The following is a 24672-nucleotide window of genomic DNA, read 5'->3' as shown; positions in this document are numbered from 1 at the left end:
CAAGTATTCAGAATTGATACAAACACCAGGAAAGGTGTTCACGGCAGTTCATTCTAGGCAGAAATCCCTGAAACAGTAATCACTGAAGTTCAGAGCCTGGAATCAAAATCAGACTTCATTACAGAGACCACAATCTGTAACCTGGCAGGACGTCAGGTCACCAAATTTCTGTCCAATTGCTGCTTGGGAGTCCGTGTGATTTTTGTTTACAAGTTCGGGCTCAGTCATAATAGGCAGTGTAAACCTTAAAGAACCAAATTAAAAAAAATCTTTTCCATGTGGTTAAAACCAAAGAAAGCAGAGTGTAAGTGTGATTTAACGCTTTGTTCCATGTGACCTGGTGAGATTGTAACCACCTGCGCAACCAGGAGAAACATCTCGTTCCCGACTGAACTGAGAAACGTGATGTGATGTCGATGCTGCTGATGTCCCACATGGACACACGATTATCTGATGTCTCTTTGCTGCTGTGTTCAAACACTGGAAACACCTCACTCTCTCTCTCTGTCTCTGTCTGTCTCTCTGTCTCTCACCCTCACCACTCGACCAGACTGCCGTGCTGCTTTTCGGCAGCGCCGGGTTTTGACTGCCAATAACCCCTTTTTCTTTCCAGCTGCTTTGAAGAACTGAAACACGGCGTCAAGGAAAGGCTCCGAAGAGGAAGCAGAATGAAAGCAAGCGGGAACCCTCCTGTCCCTCCTTTCCAAATGTCTGCTGTCCTTCCTCCCTCTCTGTCTCCCTCTCTGTCTCTCTTCACACTTTGACGAGAGAACGGACCTCTGTATCTGTGGTTCGAGTGTCCCACCTGCTCCAGGGGCCTGCCTTTAACCCCCCCACCCTCCCCTTTACCCTTTCTATGTAGCGCTGTCCCTCTGCTCCTCCTTCCTCCCTCCTCCTCCTGCTCTCTGGTGATAGTACCTGATTGCCTGTCTTGTCTGAGCATCCATGTTAAAACCAAATCAGGTGGATTTAGAGGATTAATCCACAGTGCACAAGAGGAAAGAGTGACTCTGGGTTGGGGGAGGGAGGGGGCCACGCGTTAGACTCGGCGGTCTAAAACAGACATCTCAATTGCAGCCTGATCTTAGGTGCAGCAAACCTAACCTCCTCGTCCTCCAGCTCTCTCACCACCTCCTCATCCTTCACCTCCTCACAAGTCCCAAATAAAAAGCGACCGACTCATCGCAAAACCAAATACCTGCCGACCCCCCCATCCATCATCTTTCACCATTCACCTCAATAGAGAGATAGAGAGGCAGGGACTCGCTCCGCTCACCTTTCTCCGCTCTCATAACATGCCGTTTCTGCTGCATGTGTCCACTCACATCCTCCATTTGTCTGCCAGTGCTCCTTCCACTAATCTGTCTGTCCGTCCTCTTGTCCAGCTGCATGGGAAAGCCTGCGCTGTATTTGAATGGTCTCCCCTTTTTCTGTTATTTCTTTCATTTTCCCCTTTTTTGAATTGAAGTACATTTTTATTGTTGTTGTTGTTTTTAGCGACCCTGGTCCTTCTGTTTCCTTCCAGTGCATCGGTTTCTACCATTCTCCTCCTAGCTGTAGTAGCGTAGAGTGGTTTAACTCTTCCCCCTCCTTGTCCTGTGTAGGTCTGGCTCTCTAAAACACTACCCTCTCTGTGGGCCTCCGACCACCGCTTAGTCCCACAGACTCTTTAGTAGTGAGTGGGACTCTTCTCTTCCCACCCCCTTCTCAACCTGTCTTACACATCCACCCCTCACACACTCACACACACACACACTCGCATTTTATCTCCCTCTTTGACAGATTTTTTCACACACTCCAGCAAGCGGACGGTCAAAAGCGCGCACGCTGGTATGCACAAGCGTTCGATTCAACAATCGCACTCACACACACATTCACACAGCCACATTTCACCCGTTAGCCGAGCACCAGAAAGCCTCCATTCATCCCTGAGTGTACTTCAGAGAGTCCTCCACTTTGTCCATCAAGCGCCTGAGAGAAAACGGTAGTGGGCCGGGCCCGGGGAATGGAAGGGACATTAATTACCCCCATATCCAACTCCCCCTCCCACCCCTCACCATCCCATAGGTCTGTGTGTGTGTGTGTGTGTGTGTGTGTACATCAAAGCCCAGTCCTATTGCAGCAAGTGGCGTCCTTTCACAGAGCGATGCTCATTCAGGCCCTAATGACTCAGGCCCAGTAAAAAGCCGCCTCCCTCTCCCAGCCCATCATCCAACCCTCCATCCCCAACACCACACCACACGCATGCCATATTAACAGCGACCTCACCCCCTCCTACAACCATCGTCATCACCACCATCCCCTTCCTCCCTCTCCCCCATCACCTTCCTCCCTCCACCCCTCAGCACCACCCCCCCACCTCCGCTGCCCAGCTTTGGGAACTTGGTTTTTCCAGCGTTGACTGTTAAAGCCAGTTGTGATGTGTTCCATAGACAAACAGGCAACCAGCGCTGCCCCCAGACTACCTCCTCCTGCTTTTTTTATTTCTCTGCATGCACTCCCTACACCCCCCCTTCAAACCCCATCTCTCAGTGTGTGCGCCCCTCCTTCCCTCATATACCTCTCCCATTGTGGGCCATGATGGGGACTGACTCTGTGTTCCTCCATCCTTCTCCTCCTCGCTCTCTTCTCCCGCTCCGTTCATCACTCCCTCTCGATCATCTCGCCATCGCTCGCTTCTTCGAGCGCCTCCCCCTGCTGTCTGACCTCTCGTCCTCCCTCTCTCCTCTTTCTTGACGTCACCATCACCCCCTTTTTCTTTGCTTCTGTCTCCGTGCCCACATTTAAGGCAGCTTGTCTTCGAAGTGTTGGACGTGTATCCTCCCCTACTTGTCTTTCTCGTTTTCCTCCTCCATCCTAACGCAAGGAATCATTGCTGACAAAGTGCGGCTGTTTGATATGGAAGACAGAAACTCCACCGGCGGCAACATCAGCGTCAACGTCAGAATTAAAATCCCCCTTAATGGACACCCCAGTCCCATTCCATCCCCAAAACCCCACACCTCTACCTGCCTTTTTGACGACTTTTTTTCATATGTAAGCCCTGAACTTCCTCCCCTCCCCTCCCCCACCTACCTTCTTGCCTACCTACCGCTTCATTTTGTAAGCTACACACTGATACTGATCATTTTCATTTATTTTGTTTTGTTCTTTTGTTTGCTCTGGGGGATTTATCATTTGTTTGGGGATTAACACTCTAACAGGGATTTTGGCGCTTCTTCATCGCTTCTTGCTTCTTGGCTTTGGTTTTTTGCTCAAACGCCAAGAGGGGCTGAAGGTCTGGTCATTTGGGCTTCTCATTAACCTGCTGCTCACTGTTTGTCCCCTTGTCACTTGTGTTTTAGAGAAAGATGAGGCTGCAATTGAGAGCTCTGAGTTCAATGCCACGTCAGTAGCTGATGTGGACAAGCGGGTGAAACGGCGGCTACTTATGGGTAACTCTTTTCTTCCTCTTTCTATGTGTTGCCATGGCGCTTGTGCTTGTATCCCCGACTCCACTCCTCTCCGTTCTTCCTCGTCCTCCTCTCTTTGTCTTTATTTTGTTAATCTTTTTTTTGTAAACCTTTGATGCCCACTGTGTCTACTCCCACAGTCGCAGTTTTGTTGCAACAGTATTTAACGTGATGAAAACGGAGTAAAAGAGGTCGCTGTTTTCCTTTAAACCCTTCCTCCCTAACTCTATCTACCAAATTTCTGGATGGCTCTAAGGTTTTCCAAATGACTAACATTTACTTTCCCAGTTGCACCTTACTCCAAATGTTTTGTGCCCCATTCCCCTCATTTCTGATTACCCATGACACCTTACTGGCAAAGCAAAATGCCCGAAAAGGTCGGAGACCCAACTTGGCCCATGATTGCACATCTACGCCACGAAAGTGAGGTGAAACTGTCTCAGACCTCCCAGTCCTTTGTACCAATTGAATTATTTAGGCTTCATGTTCAATCAGCGTTAAAGTCAGCAGACTGGACGGCACTTTCACCAAATACATGTTTGCTCTTTTTCACGGTAAAGACCTCAAATCACACGTTAGCCCTCGTTTTATGAGATTTTAATCATCAGATGTGTCTTTTGAGACTGCGTCAGTGTCTGTTCTGTGATGGTAGGTGATACAAGTGAAACATAAGATGACAAATAAAGCTTTTGATCCATGAAACAAACTCAGGAGCTCCTGGGCAACCTTGGACCACATTGTAGGAACCACTGGTTCAGCCTGATCTGTGTTCAAGTCTGTCTTTGGGAGTTCTTTTCATACTATGAAAGCCATTAGAGTATTCAGGACTTCTACTTTAAAACATATTTGTAGGTAGGCCATAATTTGCTTTCTGAAAGACTTCACCCTGCCACTTTTTACTTTCAGGCCTTCTACCCATCTTTGAATGAGTTAATGAATGTTTTTCCAAGGACTTGACCAATCAGACTTACCCAGACTTACTGAAACGGGTGTTTAATTTTTTTTTTCTTTTTTCTGAAGCACCACTTCCATTCTCTACTATTTTGAATTTCACCTTTCCTTTATTTTCTAAGACAGATGTTCATCAGAAATCCCTCCTGCTATCCAGAATTCCATAATGACGCTCTGTGCAGTCTATAGCCAATTAAACCACAGTTTAAGCTTCATTTCAGCAGGTTCTAGCCAGTGTGTCTCGGAGGAAGAGTGGAGAATTTGATTTAGGGACGCTTCCTCATCCCTCTTCAACCTCTCTGACCTTCTCTCTCCTCCCTCAATCGCCTTCTAACTGAATATTTTATTTCTCCCCTCTAACCCCTGCTTCACCTCCCCTTGTACCAGCATGCCAGCGGCCTTGATGGCATTCCACTTGTAACCTGTTTAAGGTTTTCAAATCAACCCCACAACAATGAGGATCAGCCACAGCAGAACATCTGGCTAGTGATGCAGAGTGTTGCTAAAGACATTTCAGACTAACCCTGGTCCAGGGTTTGAAAAGCTCTGTCGCCTCAGGATTCTTAATAATCTGAAGATTCGAAGTAATGGACTAAAGCTCTGCTGCAGTTGTCTTGACCTTTAAACATCCACCAGTTTGACTGGTGTTAAACGTGAACCATGCAGCATGCAGCTTGAGAGCTTGCACCACACTGCCTGGATGGCTGTGGCTCAGCAGGTAGAGCGATTTGATCCCCAAGTGTCCTCGGGGAAGACACTAAACCCCAAATGGCTTCTATGGTAGCTTGCTGCCATCAGTGTGTCAGTGTGTGGACTGGAGTCAAATTTATAATGCACTTTGTATTAAAGTGTTGTATAAAAGTCCATGTTGTCCAAACCTATTAAGTAATAAAGTAGGTGGAATTCATGGACAAGAATAAACACTAATAACCCTAACCCTAAATGTGAAATTACCTGTGGTGTCTGTGCCTCCATCAAGTGCCTGAACGAACATGTGTACACGCATGTGGTAGCGGAGAGCACAGAGGCCATCCCGATGCAGCACTGGCACAGCCTGAGCAGCATCAGTATGTTAGATTTGACACTGCTATCTGTTTGTCTGCTTCCCCTGACACGCGGCGCTCCCGTCTCTGCCCCCACCGCCATCACAGGCTGTGGACAGCACGCCGATCAAGACAAATGGAGCTGCAACCGAGGCTCTAATGAAAAGGTGCTGCTGAGATGAGGGCAGGCTATAGAAAGAGAAGGAGTGAGACGGAAAGGAAAGAGAGGGCAGAGTAGAGGAGAAGGCGTGGGTGACGATGAAAGTAATTCTAAGACATTTCGTGATGTTGATGTTGAAGGGATAGCTAAACCAGGAGCCAGGTGCTGGACACATGTGAGCAGAGTGTCAAAGGAGAGACTCAGTGGTGCTACAGTGGCTGTGGCCCTTGATTCCAAATAAACTATCACGTCAGGACAGATGGAGCTAAGATGAGGTGCGTGTATGTGTGTGTACAGTGGGTGTATCCATATAGCTTGATTACAGGCCAGAGCTGTGCTGACTGACGGCTGATTTAGGTGCCCGTCACGGGGCAAAAGGGGATCCTGTTGAGCGCTGAAAGGTGATCGTGCTCCTCTCACCTTTTTACAGCAGTGCAGCAGTTGTTGTAACTTGGCATGATGCTTTAGTTTACACAGTGCACATGGTTTTCTCTCCCGTGCTCTCCAGCTTTAATCAATAGAACATGTGTCCTCCTCTCACGCAAAGAGCCGTTTGGAGCGGTCAGCGTTTCCATGCGAGGAGTGTGATGGACATGTGTGTACTTACTGTCGTCCCCCTCTTCCCTCTGCCCCTCGCTGACATGTTGTGATCCCTGCAGATGAAGTTGCGGCCCTCGACCGGGCAGCGAGAGGAGAGTTGCATTCAGTTGCTTTCATCTTGCTAGCCTCACCTCACCTTTGATATTTCACCAGTTCCCTCTTCCTCCTTTCATGTTGGTTTCATCAAGAATCAAAACACCCAATGAGTGATCTTTATCATCTAAGGAAGCCTAATGTACCACACTTAATAATGCTAACAACTCAAGAGTTTCATTACAAAATGACACATCTTATAAACGATAGTGAAAGAACTATTTTTAAGTCATTTTGTAAAAGTAATAGATGTATAAATGTACATGATGTTCAGGTTTATCTGACCTGAATCGTAAGTGAACAACAAAGTTGCTAACCAGCTTGCCAGTGGCATGTCCAGACTTTTTTGGCTGGGGTGGCCCAAGTGGGAGCACTAACTTTTGCATGGGTGGTCTGAGGTACATGTCCATGCACACACACACACACACACATCAGAAAGGCATTAATGTACCATTTCCCACATTCATCCAAAGTGACTTCCAATAAATGCATTTTGAAGACTGAAAAGATACCAATTACAATGCAACAGTGGCGCCAGACAAATAGTGGCACCAGTGGCAACATATGAATACAATATAAAGAAGAAGAAGATGAAGAAGAAAAAGAAGAAGAAGAAGAAGAAGAAGAAGAAGAAGTTGTACCTCCAAAAGAAGGCTACAAACCAAAGAAAACATTGCACAAAAATAGAGACGGGTATTAAAACATACTCATCAGACAGGTGGCATGAACTTAAGTCCCACCTCTCACTGCACAGAGAGCTAATCATACTTGAGGATAAGGGGATTAAGGTTTTGGGATGGCCAATCAGATTTCAGGGGTAGCCAGTGCTACTCCAGGGCCCCTTTCTGGATCACCCCTGCAATATGCATCACCCCGGTGACATGCAACAAGTATAGAAGTGGCTAATTTGTACTTCAAAACCTGTTTAATCCTTCTTCAAATATTTTAATTCAACAAAAAATGAGTGAAAGTTCAGGAACTGACTCAACAATCAGTTGCCCAGAATGGACGATTTTTTAGACGAACACGTCTGTACTGTAAATATGAGGCTACAGCCAGGAGCCAGTTAGCTTAGCTTAGCATAAAGACAGGAAACTGGAGGTAACAGCGAGCGTGGTTTTTGTGGAGTCAAACAATAGTGACTGAGTGAATAATTAAAAAGGCATCAATTTTCTCATCTAACTCAAGAAAAGAAGTAAAAAAGTGCATTTTTGAAAAAAAACGTTGAACTATTTCTTTAATCTTTGCAACAACTGCAGCTATTCACGGACATGTCTGCTCGACCAAAAATCAAACAATATGTCAATGTTTATTTTGTGTTTAGTCACAAATAATCAGCAGCTGATTGGCTTTCTCTCAGTTGTGAAATTTCGATACAATTGACATAAAACCCACCAAAGAATCCGAAAACATGAAACAAACAGGACAAAGTATGTTATCAGAATCCATCATTATTGATTCCAGTCCTCAAGCCCCCAAATTACGTTGATGCAGAAATATGCCCCGCCACACACACACACAAACCGGGCGAGGACAGAAATATGCAAGGTTAGATGGAGGGTGTAGAGGCTTGGAGAGGGGGGCTGAGGGGGGGTACGAGGAGCTTGTCCGGCACATCAATCAGGCCCAGCGGTGCGTCTCTGTTCCCGCACTCGGTCTGGCCCTGGGGCTGGGCTGGGCGTGGCCTGGAGAGAGAGGGGCTCAGAGCAGGGCTGTGCTCACCCTCAGCTGTGCTCACCCTCAGCTAATGATAGGGCCCACTGAACTCAATATAAATCACTCTGACCCATAAACACCACCTCCACACGCATCAAGTCTACTCACATCCACTTTTATCGTCACACAAAAAGTCTTAGTGACTGCATACACCTGTGCAGGCATTTAGACCATAACCTTCAGATATCAGTTAATACAAACTGTCACACACACGCGAGCAGAGAGGGGACAGGGGTCCGCTGTCGTACCCTACAGGGCCCGTCAGACTGGCTGCCTGGATGATGGAGTGTCTCTCTTTCCCGCCTTCCTTCCTCTCCTGTTTTTTGACATAGTTTTCTACTTGGCCTCAGAGCTCCTCCAGAGCGAGTGCTAGACATGCAAAGGATTGCAAACGATGAACACAGAGCTTTGACGGATAAACACAGAGAGGAACAAATGCCGGCTCGAAAACAGAGATTAAGGGAAGAAGCCGTGAGATTGATGTTGTTTGGAGCTGCATGAAGAAACACAAACAAATCTACAAATACCTTCCTGTTTCGTGATAGAAAGCATCAGCCGCGCTGGCTCCGATGTGTTTGTGACTCCGCATTCTGAAAGGGCATTATGCTAATGCCTTGACCTCTAGATGTGGATGTGTTTGCCAGCCTGAAAGGGCCTTTCCTGTTCCCCTCTTCACTTCTCTCCGGCACACAATCTCCTGGCATTTTAATTAAATTGGAAAAGCTGCCAAAATTGAGGGAAACACCCTCGATTTACACGTTGCTGTTGTCGAGCAGAAGCCTTTGAATTCCAAATGTCAACTTTTATAGCAACTTTTATTTGATGACTTTGTCTAACTCATACACTCATTCACAGCAACAGCAATATGTAGGACTTGGATGTTCTCTGGAATTACTTAAGTCAAACCCAGCAAAAGCAGAACATTGAGTAAGTGAAACTTCCTTATTAGGTGCAGTTTTATTTGAATCCTTTTCAACAAACACGAGTCAACGTCAAATTTCAGCCTCCTCAGCACTTCTCCGGGCCCATCGGGAAAGTGTGTGCTGAGCTTTGCTAAAGCAACAGCGGCCGGGCAGGTGAGCTAGAGTTACCATGAGCTCGTGTTTGTTTTGGGATCAGCTCAGGCAATATTCACAAGTCCGAGCAAACCTTATCTACGCCGCGTACAAGAACATTTTTCTGGAGTAAAATATACACGCTGGTTCTACCGAGTGTGCTCTAGACTTACAGCACTCAGCCTTGCACTAACTTTATTTTTCTATCTACTTACTTTAATCCCAGCTTTTTTTTCTCGTGTTAACTGATTTCTTGTCACGTTTGGAAACAGGACCGACCTTTGGGCCAAAGAGTTCTTCACCCTCCTTTATCAGCACAGTGTCATGTGTTTTTGTCTTGTTGTAATGCTACACTGTTGTCCATGATAAACAAATCCTGATTGTGACTTTCTGTGTATGGACACTGTATTCATCTCTATAAAATAATGTCTCTACTCATGAAAGCTGGGGTGTGATTTCTTCATCTGTGTGTTGACAAAGCTACATGAGAAAACACAAGAATACATCATATCCTACTGTGCTGTTGTTTGATTGTGTATTCTTCGACCGCATGAAGCTTTGTCTCAACCCACATCACATCTTCAGTGTCTCTAGCTTCTTTGTCATGGTCTTTCAGAAGCAGGGGTCACATGTTAACACCCCCTTCTTCTCTTTCTATTCCCACCTCTGTCCCGCCATCTGCAGAGACCTGCGCCGTGAACAACGGCGGCTGCGACAGGACGTGTAAAGACACGGCCACAGGGGTGCGCTGCAGCTGCCCCGTGGGATTCACCCTGCAGCCCGATGGCAAAACCTGCAAAGGTCAGTGAATGGAATAAAAGTGTGGGAATGTACATGTGCGAGGCCTGCGGGCCTGCTGTGAGGGTCAATGGTGCGCGGCCGCTGTTCACTGAGCGCTCTGTGTACGCACCTGAGCCCGCTATGACTGGCATCTGAGTGATCCAGAGCCAAGCCCAGCCCCGCCGTCCGCTTCACTTCCAACCGCTTGAAGCTCCGGTCGCGGTCACTGCCACTGCCGCCGCTTTTCGTTGTTGATTTTGCCGCCGAGCGTTTCTCCACTTCCGACAGCCTGCCAGTGACGTCAATGACGGTGGTCCGAGGAGAAGGCCGCCACAGAGCGTGGGCCTAAACATCCCAGACATGTTATCGTAGTGTTTTGGCTCTCGTCTAAACAAACAGCCTCACTCACACTGAGTCAAAAGCTGGTCTTTACAGGCAGAGATGCTTTATCCTCTTCAGGGCTGGGTAGAGCAGCAGTGTCAGTGAGTAGGTAGGATGAGGTTATATGGTACTTTTTAAAGTCTGCTGTAAACCTTTACTCACATGCCCATACGTAGGAGATGAGGGACAAAGTTTACTGTCCTCGTTTCAGGCAGACATGAAAGCTAACATAGAGTCTAACCTCTCTCAATCAGGTCCTTAAAATTTACTGTGTTTTCATTGCAATATTTGCTCTTTGTGTTATCCCTCCACCATAACTCAGCAAAGGAACAGTGAGAGGCACGTTTATCCTTAAAAGACTATAACTTTGGATGATACCCATTACTCAGACTTCTGAAATGTCACTATAGCTACATTTTTGCACAGAATGAGGCTGTGAAACTTGTCCAGGAATGATTACATTAAGCAAAAGCTGTTTCAGTGTCGTTTTCAGAGTAGCAATGCATTTCTGTGTTTATAAGACTTTGATATAATGACTACACGTTGGTGTGTTCTGGTTGGTGTACAGTGTGTACAGTGTCAGAGAGAAGGATAACGAAGCACCACATTCTGCCACATGCACATGTGCGGTGGTCCTCACAGAGAGATTGAGCGGTGGCACACAGCCCCACATGTGACAGACATGGTCAAGGAGATACGAGAGTCGTCATAGCAACAGGGCGCAGGTCTTGTGACGGCGATGCCGCTCTTTGTGTGTCAAAGTCTGGGCGCCTCTCGTGTTGAGAGTGTGCCCTTTTAAATTGTATAATACCCTATGTGTGAGTGTGTGTGCGCTCTGCAATATGTGAGTTTCCAAAATGAGCGTCAGGCAGTTTGAGAATGTGGCATGTAGGTGTGTGAAATCCTGGAGCCGGAGCTGTCTCAGGCCTGGCAGGCAGACGACGCGTCGGCAAACTTTGAGATGTTTGAACAGTGAGGCCCACGCTGGGCACTGTCTCTCTCTCTCTCTCTCTCTCTCTCCACGACACACACTCACACAGACAGCACCATCCAGCTGCAGATGCAATAAATACAGCAACTGGCTTTCAGATGTGCTCATCTACACGACAGGACAAGACAGTCAGTTCCTAAGTTGAAGGAGTGAGCGCAAGAACGCAACATAATGACCATGTTAGCGAGCTAGCATTAATGTTAATCAACGTGTAATTCAGTCCTGTCCTGTGGGGTTTGATAAAAGTTCTTCATTTACTTTGGAAAGTAGTTTGAAAAGTTGAATTGCAATTGCAACATAACATTGTCTGTAAATGCTCTCAGCAGGACACATGGAAGTGTTCACTGATTTGTCAGTGTCTTCCAAAACCGTCACAATTAAATTGCTGTTGAAAAATGAGGAGACAACGCTCTGGTTAAGGTTTGGGTAGTTTTAGGGAGAGAGAATGGTTTTATCGTCATGGTTACAATAATAAACACTTGGTTAACATAATGGAACAATGTTGGTCATGATCTATAAAACCAACGCTAACTGGAGATGACCAGCTGACTTAACCGTTAAACTGTGACGTTTTGTTGACTCATCCATCCACTCCGACCTCCTCCCTGGACTTTATCGCCGTATAACAACGTCACTTCACTTCCTCCTTTGCTGCCATCCTAATGAACACAGCTGCTAGAGGGCTTTATCGCTGAGCTTAAACAGATGTCATGTTGGGGCACTTGCTGATTCGACTGATGCTGTCGTTTTTCATGGGAGGGCGGCACGTATTGAGAATGAAAATCCAACCATTTGGCTCTCGCAGCCCTTCTAGCAGCATCGTCTGCTGACAGGCATGTAACACTAGAGTTGCATGCTGGGAGAACATCACGTCCGCTGCTCTGATGTCAAGTTCAAGCCCAGAAGCTTCCACTCTGTTTCCCCGGGTGATTTGTAGTCCTGACAGAACCCAGCATTTACAGCGGTGGAAAGATGAAAAGTTCCCCCTCTTTTTTTTTTTTCTTTTCTTGCGCCTGAGTTGAGTGGGGAAGATGGATAGAGGTGCAGTCCAGCTGTGACCCGCCCACATAATTTGGCTGTGGATCGGCCCCCGGGCTTCATAAATCCCAGAGCGGGGATCAGTGCTGAGGGGAGCTGAGAGACACAGAGCAGGCAGCGCACATCGATCAGTCTATCACCCGGGCACCGAGCACGAAAACACGCCCTCACGCAAACTCAACGCAACACTGCTGCGTGCTGCTGCCGTTCGTAGCTCAGCTAGGCTCGGACGGTGATGAGCAGGGCTCACAGACTGCAGTGTGACATCATCCACCAGCAGTGGCTTTACTCCACAACTCCATCTTTTTAAATTACTAGAGTGAGCCGGTGATCACACATCCGTATCTGGAGGATGTGTTAGATCCTGGGTGGAGCTGAGGTGGTAGGAACAAGTGGCAACCACATCAGTTTCATGGCTTAAAGGCTTGTCACAGAGTGAGTTCTGCCTTTTTTTTTTTCTTATTGACTTTGTCACGCTCTGAAAGGTCAGGTCACTTAAAAAGTCTTAGACAGAAATGAGGGGGGTGGGAGATAGGGGATGAAATACAGCTAAGGTCCTGCATGGGATGTTGCCTGTCAGCCTGTCCCAGCATGCAATGGGTAGAGGGCAGTTTGCACATATACAAGCATTCACATCTAGAGCAGTTTCTCATTCATTTGAACTCCATGTCTTTGGAGACGCTGCTGCCCCAGTTTTAAACCCTGCTCTTATTTACCCGACGCTGACGATGCTCTACTGTATACGACCATTTTCATCAGCTTCATCCACGTTAATGTATCGCCTCTGGTTTTCAATTTTAGCAGCGTCATTTGCCCGGAGGCCGCTTCTCCCTGCTGGAGTGAGTTCACTCCTTTCTTTATTGACGCGGCCTTAACAGCATTCAGCAAAGTCCTTCCTGTAACCTTAGCAACAGCATGCACAGGTCGCAGCGGCCGTCCGAGAGCTAGCTAATCAATATCCCCTGCCGAAGCCCGTACGTGCATGCGTGGGCATGCGTCGACTCTGGTGGCACATGTAATCACAGTCGTGTTAGCAGCGTATTGTAGTGCACAGACTGGAGTATAATTGCTGGCATTTAGCAGTTTACTGAACATAGTAGTTAGCGGCAACATAAGTGCCACGCTGTGAGGTGGTCTCATCTAATGTGCCACTAAATTGCTTGATAGAGACAGACAGCTCTCTCTCCACCTCTCTCTCGCGCTGTCTGCGTCTACCTCGCTTCCAAGCCGAGGGGATGTGCCCTGTCGTGTCTGTCTATCATAATCATTTCAATATAAACTATGTAGGGCATGTTTAAAACCCACCAGCCCGATAAACGCCCTTTCATCTTCGCTGACAGACGAGGCGGTTCAGCCTCTCACGATGACAGACGCGGCAGCCCGAGGAGGCGTTTCATCGCGGGGCTCTCGTGCCGACAACTGGGTGAGGGAGAGAGAGAGAGGCTGAGGGAGAGAGAGGAAGAAGAGTTTTTTTTTAACAGCTTCCAGATGTTTGATTAGAAGGTGCACACAGGAGGTTGGATGAGTTACTGTGTGTGTGTGTGTGTGTGTGTGCCTGGTTTCTGTGGGTTAATTAACACGAATTTAAGTTGCATGTTAGTCTGTTCTATTTTGTGCACATACAAGCTCGCTGGAGGTTGGGTATGTGCCCCCTCGCGCTTGAGGTTTTGTGTGTGCTCCTGTGGATAGCATGTGGTCGGTGTACTGTTATGTACAGTACACGGTGTGTACTGGCACCACAGACACGTCCCCACTGGCCTGCATTCCTCCTCTACCTGAAAAGACCTGAACACACACACACACACACACACACACAGTCAGATCACACTAAGAGGAGGACATGATCATGTCCATTCACCAGGAAACTGAAAGGCTTCTAACAAAGGAACATCATGACCATGTATGCATATGAACACACGCAAAGAGACAGTTGTGAGGTTTCCATCCAAATTTAGCACATTTTATTCAAATTTTCCACAACAGTGCAAAAGAAAACCCACGTCATTGTGTGTTTCCATCCACTAGTGTTAAACCATTGCAGAAGAGGAGGACACAATGAGATGGTGTCACTTAAAGAGCTCCAGTCAGAGCTCAAACTATGGAAAACAATGCAGGAAACAGGATGGAAATATGACATTTCTGCATTGTGTGACGAATAATTAAACTGACAATGCAAACTTCAAAATGAAAAGGCAGGATTATAATTTTCCATTTATGTATGTGTTATTTTGGTCGAACTGAGAAAGAAAATGCAGTAATCCTATTTGGATTGTTGTTTCCATTTTCATTTTCTAGTTTGGTGTTTTCCTCTCTTCAGTGGAAGCCACACGCTTGTACATGCTTCATGTACGTAGTGATGCATTTACTAAGTCTGTTTCCACACTCTTCTTGTATCAACACAGCAAATATTCCACCTCAACCGACTTAAAAACCTTTTTGGGTTTACTCGTTTTTTTCTCATTTTCAGTGTTTCCACTCAGGTTGACTGAGACTGGGCCTGTTGGCTGTCATTGTGGCTCTTTCTATAAATGCACTGTCACGTCCGGATGAAGTCATAAGGAACATTGTGGTAAAAGTCACCTCTGACTGAGTGACACAAAGCCATCGCTGTAACAGATGGCTGAGCAGATGGTGGCTGTCATGTGCTTGTAGCACTGTCAGAATTAAAGTTTATTAACTGCGTCACTGTAGGGGATATTGATGGGGGACAGTGCCTGTGCCACTTTGGAAATATTGTTTCTAGTTTATTACAATGGTTATAATATAGTACCAGATAGTGGCCCTCAGCATTCACACTCATCAGCTGCACTAATCCAGTCATAATGCCACCGTCTCCATCACCTCACATGACTGCAGCACGGCCAAACCAGGCCCAGATCACTGCCTGTTTTATTTTTGTGTAAAAGCGAGAGTTTCCTTTGGCCCACATGCGCCCGTGGAGTGTTTGTTATTAAACAGGATCGAGCGCCGGGGTCGTTTAATACCTGTATAAATACACGCTATCTCCCGGCCTGATGTCTGTCCTCGCCACCGGCAACACCCTCCGAAGAAAACTAACGCTCTCCAAGAAAACTAGATCCCCTGTCCTCGGCCCGTAATTATTTGTAGAGGTTCGGGTTTCTGTAAATGTATTCCATTTAATTGCTTTCTACTGCAAATATTTGGTAAAACTATGTTTGGTAAAACTCTCCACTATACGCAGCTCGTATCCTGGAGGTATGAGCTGCACATTCCTACAAGTCTAAATGCAGTTGAAGTGACAAAAGTTTTATTCCTGGTCGCTTTGTTCCCTGCGTTTCCATCTCAGTCTATGTGTTAGGTAGACGTACAAGCCTCTTACATAACAGCCTGACCCATTGCTTGACCTCTGGATGCTACATGGCGTCGGAGGCGTGCAGTTAGGGTTCATTTACTCCACCCTCATTGATGGCGGGTCGGTTTAGGCTGCAGCGCCGATCGATCAGGTCAGTTCTATCAGGCAGCTGAGCGCCACAGCAGCATCAGGGTCTTTCCTGGAGTCAGGTTTCTCATTCCAAACACTGGACTCCTCAAACACAGCCCGAGGCTCACAGAGGAGCAGGCAGGGGGTGGAGGGCTTGTTTCCTTTGGCCCAGGTGGATGTTAGCAAGCCTTCTCATTTGGCTCCCTGCCTCTGCCGCGGCCAGCACAGTCTATGTGAAGAGTTCACTTCCAAAATATCTACCCTGGAATTAAAATTAATTTCCTCAAGGTTACCATTCAACAAGCAGCAGATTCAGTTCAAATTCCGTTGTATGGGAGGCCTATTATTTGGATTACCGAAATATTACGTTAAAAAATGACACAATATGTTTTTCCTAACCAGTGCAGGCAGACTCTGGAATTTTCCGATCAATTACTCACTTTTTGAAGCTCTGAAGGATGCTCTCATGGTCAGCCATACAACTCTAGCACATCTTCCTCTTCTGCTGAACAACCACTTACTCATAAAACTAGGACTGCAATGCAGTTTCTTTTCTTTTCTTAAAAGTGTGACATAGGACTGCACATGTGAGAATGTGTTTAATTTTTCTAATGTCACAAGTTAATTTATGCCTTTTTATTTGCATTTTCCAAATGCACATGGAAACCCTTAGGAGAAACTCAGGGAAGCTGGAAAAGTTGGTGTAATGATGAAAAAGAATATGCAATGCAATATTATTCGTGCCACCAATTGTTTATCTTGCACCCAGCTCATAATATTTGCATCCCAGCAGGGGATGGTAATGTGCAAAAAAATGCATTTTCTTTTGATGGTTTTCTGACAGATTTGCTCTAAATTTGGAACAAAGCTTGACTTATATTAATGACCCCTCTCTCCTTGCTGAGGTCATGATATTTTGGGACCTATAATGTGGTCAGAGCCAAATTAAGTTGAGAAACTGTTTTTTTTTATTTTCTTTGTATTTCTTATTAAATACAATAACTGCCCTAACGGACGCTTCATGTTTCATTCTCTTTGTGCAACACTGGAATGACATGGAGAGAGGAGCACAAGCAAAATAAAAAAGGGCATAAAATGTGTAGCTTCACCTCCTAAAAGCTAACTAGACCAACAACTTTCAATGAACTTGCTCATCACAATAAGCTGACACAGAACATGGTTAAATAACATGACGTCATGTTTTCACTAAATGTCCTTTCATAACATATTCTGAAATTATTTCCCTAGAACATTTTGTAACTTTCCTTCTACACTCTCAAAACTTTCATTCGCTATGCTCAATTGGAAATACACTGCTTTTGCCAGCTTTTTTAATTCTTCATTTTGGTTGTTAAATTGCTCTTAGATCCAAGTCTGAGCAGCTTTATGAAGGTCCTAAACAGTCCTAACTATGACTTTCTGATGCCTGAAATTGCATGTCATGTGCAGACAGTAGCAGGTAGCCTGTCTGTCAATAAGAATATCAGAGAATATTCAGAGAGACATACAGGTCTTGGCAAAGGATGGAGCTATTGATCGAAGGCGAGTGAGATATTGATCGTCTAGAATAAATGTCAGATTTGGATCCCAGGAGACATATAGTGTGTGTGTGTGTGTGCGTGTGTGTGTGTGTGTGCATGTGTGGGTAGAAACACACAGCAGTATGTGCAGGCCTTGTGTAGTGAAAGTGACTAATGACTCGTCTCTCACAAGGGCAGACAGAGATGGAAAGAGTTAGGCGTTTGTGGAGGAAACATAGGAGTGAGAGACATAACATCACCACCGTGTGTGTGTGTGTGTGTGTGGTGTGCACGTTTGTGTGCATGCTTTTCACTTATTTGTGTGATTGTTTGCATTAAGCAGAGATGATTCTGAGTGTTATTCAACCCTTTTTTATTGTTCATCTCAGTGCTGTCCATGTGCAGTCCCATGTGAAGCGTTAATTAGTTAATTAAGAGCGTCCTTATTGAACAAACACTTCAGGCTAGATGGCCTCTGGCACCCCAGATGCTTACATGATGACATCAAGGTGCCCATTCATGTGAACACCGCATTTATTCATAATTTTATTCTTCCACTGCCTATATTCTTATACAGACAGTATAACAGGCATTGTTATATCGTTAGCCACGCTAGCAACATGCAGCTGTGCTAATAAGAAACACTAGCATGTTAACACAAAGACCTAAGATGGGACCAGTGGTAAACTTGGATGAGAACACTGATGATGTTTAAAGTGTGCAGAAATTATGAGCAGTAACACATTACAGTTTCTACACAATAATCAGAAAAATAAAGACTGCATTTCTTTTTCGATGCTCATTTTCCACATCTTTTTTCCTCCAACACTAAATATGGTACCCCTCGAACACTGACCAAATATTACATTTACTTCATACCTTTTATCTAATGGCTTGTTTTTCTGTACAGTGAGCATTACAGCCTCATAGAGCCAATTAACTCAATAAACTGATATAACTGCTGTTGCACTTCCCTCAAGATGAGCCATGTTGCACTGATGTTGCTCAACATGCTGCAGTAATCAGGAAAAGTACCAGGGCGAGCAGCACCAACTCTGCCTTCCATCGCGCCAGCTCGGATCTCAACCAAGTAATTGAGTTGTGGTAAAATGGCAGCCTTCCTCTGATCAGCTTTTAGAGAAAAAAAAAGCAGTACTGGAGCAGTTCTGCATAAACGAAGGTGAAACACCAGAAGGACGACTCTGTCAGGCCAGGCTCCGTTCTCCCGTCGCCCACTCTGCTGACTCGCTTTCATCTGTCCTCTCTCTCTCCTCTCCAAACTTTATCATTTCAAGATGTTCCGAGGCTTAATGTATTTATTTAAGCTCAAAGCTTATTTAAGCTCCATTAAAGGTAATTATATACCCTGTTATAAGGCTCAGCCGTCCCCGGAGTGGCCATTAAGTGTGGGTAGATGCAGTGTTTCTGCCAGTGTCTGTGGCTGCCAGAATGATTACGAAGCTGTGTCTGTCTGTGCTGGGTAGACCCGGGGTGGTATCCACTGTTTTCACATAGGCATTAGAGCGGAAACGACGTGGGCAGAGGGGGAATGTTGTGGAATGGTGTGTGTCTGTGTCTGTTTGTGTTTTTCACTTTGTGTATGCTGTATGTCTTGCTTGCCAGCTCCACACTTCTGCACTCCTAAAGCTTTCCTTCTTGTGGTTTCTCTGCCATATATTTGTTCAAAATTGACCAGAAGCAGGAAAAGATCGTCTTAAAATTTCCTCCTCTTGAAAAATCCCTTCACTTTTTCAGTCTCGGGGTTGGCAAGTGTGTGTAACCTGGAGGGAGAAAGGCAGCCATCTCTCCTGCTGTCTCATAGATAGAGATCATCCCTACGAGCTGCTGTCAGCATGTCAGAGAAAAAGAACAGGAAAGTGGCCATGATTGATTTGAATCCTTTGAGGCAGCCGGCGCTGCAGGTTAGGCTTGAGACAATGGAGCATCAGAGGAGCACAGACAGTGGTAATACTGAGAAAAATGAAAAACTCCAGGGTAAGACGGCAGCTAATTGACTGGCAGTGGAGAGCAGAAAGAAAATGAAGCAAGCTAATCAACCCAAACGCTTCTCTCCTGGTGTGACATCACTTTTTGGGATGTTTGAAAGACTTAAGTGTACTTGAACACCGTTACCTGCACCGCTCTCCTCAAAAAACCCCAGAGCCTCATTCTGTTCCCCGCCAGCCACGGGGAAATCCGTTTTAGCCGAGTCAGATGGAGGGACAATCCCTTTAAAAGGCCGCTGACAGGGCACAGCGGGACACGCAGTTTACTACATTTTTACCGCGGCGCGCGGCCAGCTCGTTGTGGATTCCTGTCTCGGCTCCATATTTAGATGAAGAGTTCATTCAGCAGAAGCTCCCTGAGGATACAGAGCGAGAGGATCAGGCCAGGGAGGCTTGAGTCTACCCTGATGGAAAAACACAGTGGCTGAGTTACTGGCTGTTTTATAAGGGCTCCTATCACGCTACACTGAGGGCCATTTGAGAGCGTGTGTTGACTGGACCTTTCTGTGCTCTCGCTACCTCCTCTTGACCCTCTTAATAGCCGGGTCTGAACTGATAATGCACACCTCTGCATACTAATAGTTTAAATATGTGCAGTGTTAGTATAACCCCACAAGCCGGCCCACGCTTCTCACTTGACTCATTGTGGCCTGTGACCTGCCGACATTTGATAAGCACTTGCTGGGGAAAGCCATTATTATGGTTTGTCAATGACGTGTGCTCTCACCATCACAACATCAAAATCCATCAAAATCACACAGGGAAAACTGAGCTTTTCAAGTTTAGACTTCTGTGAGGCTCATGTCAGTATGCCCATGTTGTATGTAGAAGTATGCACACAACTAGAACTAAAGCATCGGAGCCCAGGGTCAAAACCTCTCCCAACCACTGACTGTCCAATCATAGCTTGGCATGCAGCTAGGCGCGGCAGGCCTGTCAAGCTTTTGTTTCCTCCCACTGATGTAAGAACTAGATACCAGACTTCAAGATGGCGCCCAGTCGCTTGAATGAAAACTGCTGGCTGAACACATATCCAAAAAAAGTGTCCATCTTCCTGGTTTGTGCTGCGTGGCCCACTGCACATGCATTAGTGTCCATTTATTTTGCAAATATAAAAGGTCAAAGGCTAAGAAATTCACAATACAAAGGGTAATACAGTCATTGGCCTTGTTTATAGTGTCTGTCCTGTCAGCAGTTTTACAACTTCTCTTTTATAATGAAAGTCTTGGTGTTTATAGCTAATATCCCCGTTCATGACGGCTGCACATGGGGTGAATTCTGATATAACTCACTTGTTTAAGTTGTAATAAGGCTAAGGCTAATTAAGGCTAAGGCTTGCAGCTAGGTTTCAGCACCCAGGCCTCATTGGGCCCTCCTCAGCTTCACCTCTTTGTCACACTCTTTGGATTAGAAATGTCCCAACCACAGCAAAGTACATGCAGTTCTGTCTGTGTAGAGTAATGCTGATACTGAATACAGTACTTGTGGGTTACTGTCACCAAAATAAACCGCAGAAGTAGCCTTAGCCTTAGCTATATTATTGTTTGTAATAATAATGCTATGCAGCCTCGGCATAACCTGGTTTCTTGTTGTTTAATTGCTGGTTCTAATCATCATAGTAGCACAATATATTCCTTTACTGCTGTGCTTTTGTAATGTGCCAGGGCTGATAAAAGCTGCCAGCCACAGTTACCAGTTCAGCCGTAAATGTTGCCAGTTGAACCTGGTTTTTGTCTGGAATCAAAGACCCATTATTTTAAAAATGACCATCACTTTAAATCTGCCTCCATTATCATTTGTACACTGCATTATGTATCATTTGCGATCAGAAAGCTTGACCTCCACAGGGAGTGGGACTGTCTGTATGTGGGCTTTGCCTTTCGTATGGAGACGATTTTCTGAGCAACTGAACATGAAAACGTTCTCTCTTCTTTCCCTCTCGACTAGTCATTCCCTCGGTTTCTCTCCCTCCTTTTCTTCCTTCTTTTTTTGCTCTCCACCTCTCGCCTCCTCCTCTGTTTCTCTGGAGTGTCTTGCTCGACTTATTCCCCGGCTCGAGGAGGTAATCCCTCACAGTTTTCATCACTTAGAGCACCAATCAAAAATGGCTTAGCCTGTGTAATCTGCCAGACTATTGTCCTCTCGCTCCCCTCCTCCTCCACCTCCACCCTCACCGCCTCCACCTTCTAAACCAGCGGTGCCCAAACTTTATCTTGGAAGGCCAAAACTGAAACGTAACGGTGGGCCGCAGGCCAAAAGCAAACATGTATTGTATTGTATTGTTTTTAAGAATAAAAATTGGTACAAGGATCCCAAATTCCCCTGTGTCACGCTCAGATTATGAAAAAATAGCTACTAAGTAGTGCGTACGTATTTAAAGAGGATTTTTACCTAACAAAAATAAAATAGCGTAAACACTGATTTGCATGGATATATCTTTAATTCATCTTTAATTTTTTTCAATAGAAACATCTGTTGGTCCAAATCAAACCTTATGACGGGGCCAGCTTTTGCCCCTGGGCCCTACGTTGGCCAGCTCTGTTATCAGTCTTTCCTGTCTGATCACTCATGATGGTGTTTTCATCTGAAAAAGCCACTGATTATTAAAAAGGAAAGTTGAAGACCCGACTCTGAGTTCATCCGAGGGCACCGCAGGCCGGATGAGCCGGGGCCGTGAGGCTGGATGCTCGGGTTCTCTGAAACCAGATCTGCCAGCAGGTTTGCGGTTGGCACAGAACATGCTGCCTCGGGGGCGACTGCATTCACCTTATTATTATTTTAGAATCCGTGCCTCTGGATTGCTGCGCCACACCTGGACTAGAGCTCAGGTATCCAGGCTTTATTTCACATGACTTGAGCAGACGTTTTCTCCCAGGACCACGGCTCTGTGGGACCAACATCAGAGCTAAAAAAAAAATCTAATTTTTAAAACCAGTTTTAGAGCTGACCTTCATTTTTACTTGGTTTGTAGGTTCACATGCAGGTTTAAGCTGCAAGACATTATGTAAGAACATATTAGGTATAAATCAGGCTGAAAGGAGGACAGCAGAGAAGACTCAGCTATCGACTCTGGATTCCAGGATCAAGAAATTAGTTTTTACAACAAGGCCAAAAAGTAGAAAAAGTGATTTTAATGATTTGCATTCAGTTTTCTTTACTTTCTATCTTTTCCTTAGTGAGGCATAAAGTTGATCAGCTGGTCTTTATCTTCTGTTTAACTTGCTAAACTGGTTGTAACTGGTTACCACCAAAGGGTAATAATGGTAAAATAAAAAAGCAACACAGAACTATAGTCGACTAGTGCTATTTATTATTGTTATTATTATTATTTCTTTCAGAAAAGTTTTGCAGGAATGGAATTGCTATTATGTTCAAGTGCTGTGAACAGCCTAACCACAACCATAACCACAACCATAACCACAACCATAACCATAATCATAAGCATAACCAGTTTAATTATGCTTTAGGCTGCCATGAGCAGACTGGAAGGAAAACAAATGAAATACTTTTTGCAGATCCCTTCAGGATCAAGAATGTGTGACTCTGTAGATGTGCTAACTCAGGTGGCTTAATGTTTCTCTCTAAACACATTTTCTGTTTCAAATTATGAGTTTACAAAGACAAAAATAGACAGACATGTCCGGCAGCATTTCCACTCATCATTTCCTTTTTTCTGTAACACTTTGTTGCCTTTTATTTCACTCTTAAGCACCTGAAACCACCACCAATGGATGTCTGCTTTCTGTTGATGCTCCCAAAGCAGAACAACATTCAAAGCTGTGCACACGGCTCTTCTCTCCAGGCCATCTTTAATCAGCAGGTGGTCATTAAAAGAACACTATAATGAATATTTGCCTTTTCCAGTAAAGTTCTGGATTCAAAGATGAAGGAGATCAGATATAAAGAGGTGACAATCACCCCTTTTTATCGACCATCACCCACCCTCCGAAAGGAAGGGGCATTAATAGATTTATTTCTCAGTGATAGTCTCTGCCTGTCCTCTCCCCCCCCCTGCAGCTAGACGCCATTAGTTCCAGGTAACTAGCGTATCATGGGATGAGACAGTGGGATCCCTATGAAGAAGTACGAGCTAAGCCTCCAAACACAGATCCACGCTGCCTGCTGGAGCCCTGTTAACCACTCCAGTACGCAAACCACGATGAAACGCTGCACCTTATCTGGAAAAGTCAATAAAAAGATCAATGCACAGAGAAAGAACGAAAACAGAAAATCACAGCGCAAGTAAACGCGACAGAGTCAGTCAGGCAAAGACAGCGTGTCCTCTTTGTGTTCGTGTGTGCTCCCTCGCCAGCACGCCGGCACTGTGGTTTGAGATACGGTGGAAACTTGACGACAGTCTTTCAGTGCTGCCAACTCTGTTTGCCTACTGAAGCACACAAATAAAGAGCATAAGGAAAGCAATCAAACATGCAGCATATTCGAGACCTGATGCCAGTACACACCTTTTCAGCACAGGCTTTGAATAGAATTGCAGCTTCAGCCAGAGAAGGGTTTTCATCTCTGCTGCCTTTCACTTTATAGGTCTGATGCTGATGCACAGTAATAATGGCAGAGGTTTTGTGTCTTTGCGTGGACCCACACTGGAAAGAAAGTTGTCTGGCAGACTGGTGCAACGTTATTGGCATGCTCTAGATTCAGCTGTACCACAAGCAGCATACCACATGTATGTTCCCCCTGTGTTGGGCCACGCGGTCCTCATTTGTACCTGGAGTGCTGTGCACTCTGACACATGGGCTGCATTTGTGACTCAGGTGGACTCATGTGAACATGATAACGTGATGTGAACTTGTGCTCCTGCTGATGGCCCTTCTGTTTCTCACTCTTGTATCTTCTCCACCCAGACATCGACGAGTGCCAGGAGAACAACGGAGGCTGCGACCACTTCTGCCGCAACACGGTGGGCTCCTTCGAATGCAGCTGCCAGAAAGGCCACAAGCTGCTCACAGATGAACGGACGTGCCAAGGTCAGTGACTGACAGCTGTCAATCACACGGATTCACGCTCTGCCATCAGGCTCAGGGTGTCATGCATCAGTCAGGTCAAAGCACACTCAGAGACAATTAGCTTTTTCAGTCCCTTCGGTTTTCCCCGACAGTTTTTCAGACAGTAATTGTTTTATGATGAACATCAGCAGTGACTGGTGATTATTTACCTGTTTGGTGCTGCAGCTTCTGCTCACACACTAGTAATGTGTTACATATACTCCACAACTGAATCAGAGAAGCAAACACACTCCATCCAACAGCTCAGCATGGCTACTATCTGTCTAGCTTGGACCAAAAAAAAGTCATAATTAAAAACATTTAAATTCAACATAAAGCTTTTTCATAAAAGTAACAAAATATTCATATATTAATCTAATATGTACACTTTCCTGCAGAATTCTGAAAGAGACACTCTTTCTGTGGTAGTTGCATCAATGG

At 45.5% G+C, this 24672-nt stretch overlaps 1 protein-coding gene across 2 annotated transcripts in view; it reads left to right on the top strand.

The window, feature by feature from the left end:
* The window catches only part of scube1 (signal peptide, CUB domain, EGF-like 1), a 97247-nt gene that overhangs the window by 57041 nt on the left and 15534 nt on the right, over positions 1 to 24672 (top strand). The window contains exons 7-9 of one of the 2 annotated variants that reach the window (XM_041963638.1): positions 3345 to 3434; positions 9755 to 9871; positions 24091 to 24213. In XM_041963638.1, the coding sequence (XP_041819572.1) occupies positions 3345 to 3434; positions 9755 to 9871; positions 24091 to 24213 (330 nt within the window). The remainder of the gene's footprint in view (positions 1 to 3344; positions 3435 to 9754; positions 9872 to 24090; positions 24214 to 24672) is intronic. The other variant, XM_041963639.1, reaches the window with a different exon arrangement.

This window comes from Chelmon rostratus, chromosome 22, assembly GCF_017976325.1.
Source record: "Chelmon rostratus isolate fCheRos1 chromosome 22, fCheRos1.pri, whole genome shotgun sequence".
NCBI classification, from domain to species: Eukaryota; Metazoa; Chordata; class Actinopteri; order Chaetodontiformes; family Chaetodontidae; genus Chelmon; species Chelmon rostratus.
This window is presented reverse-complemented; position numbering and strand designations above follow the sequence as displayed.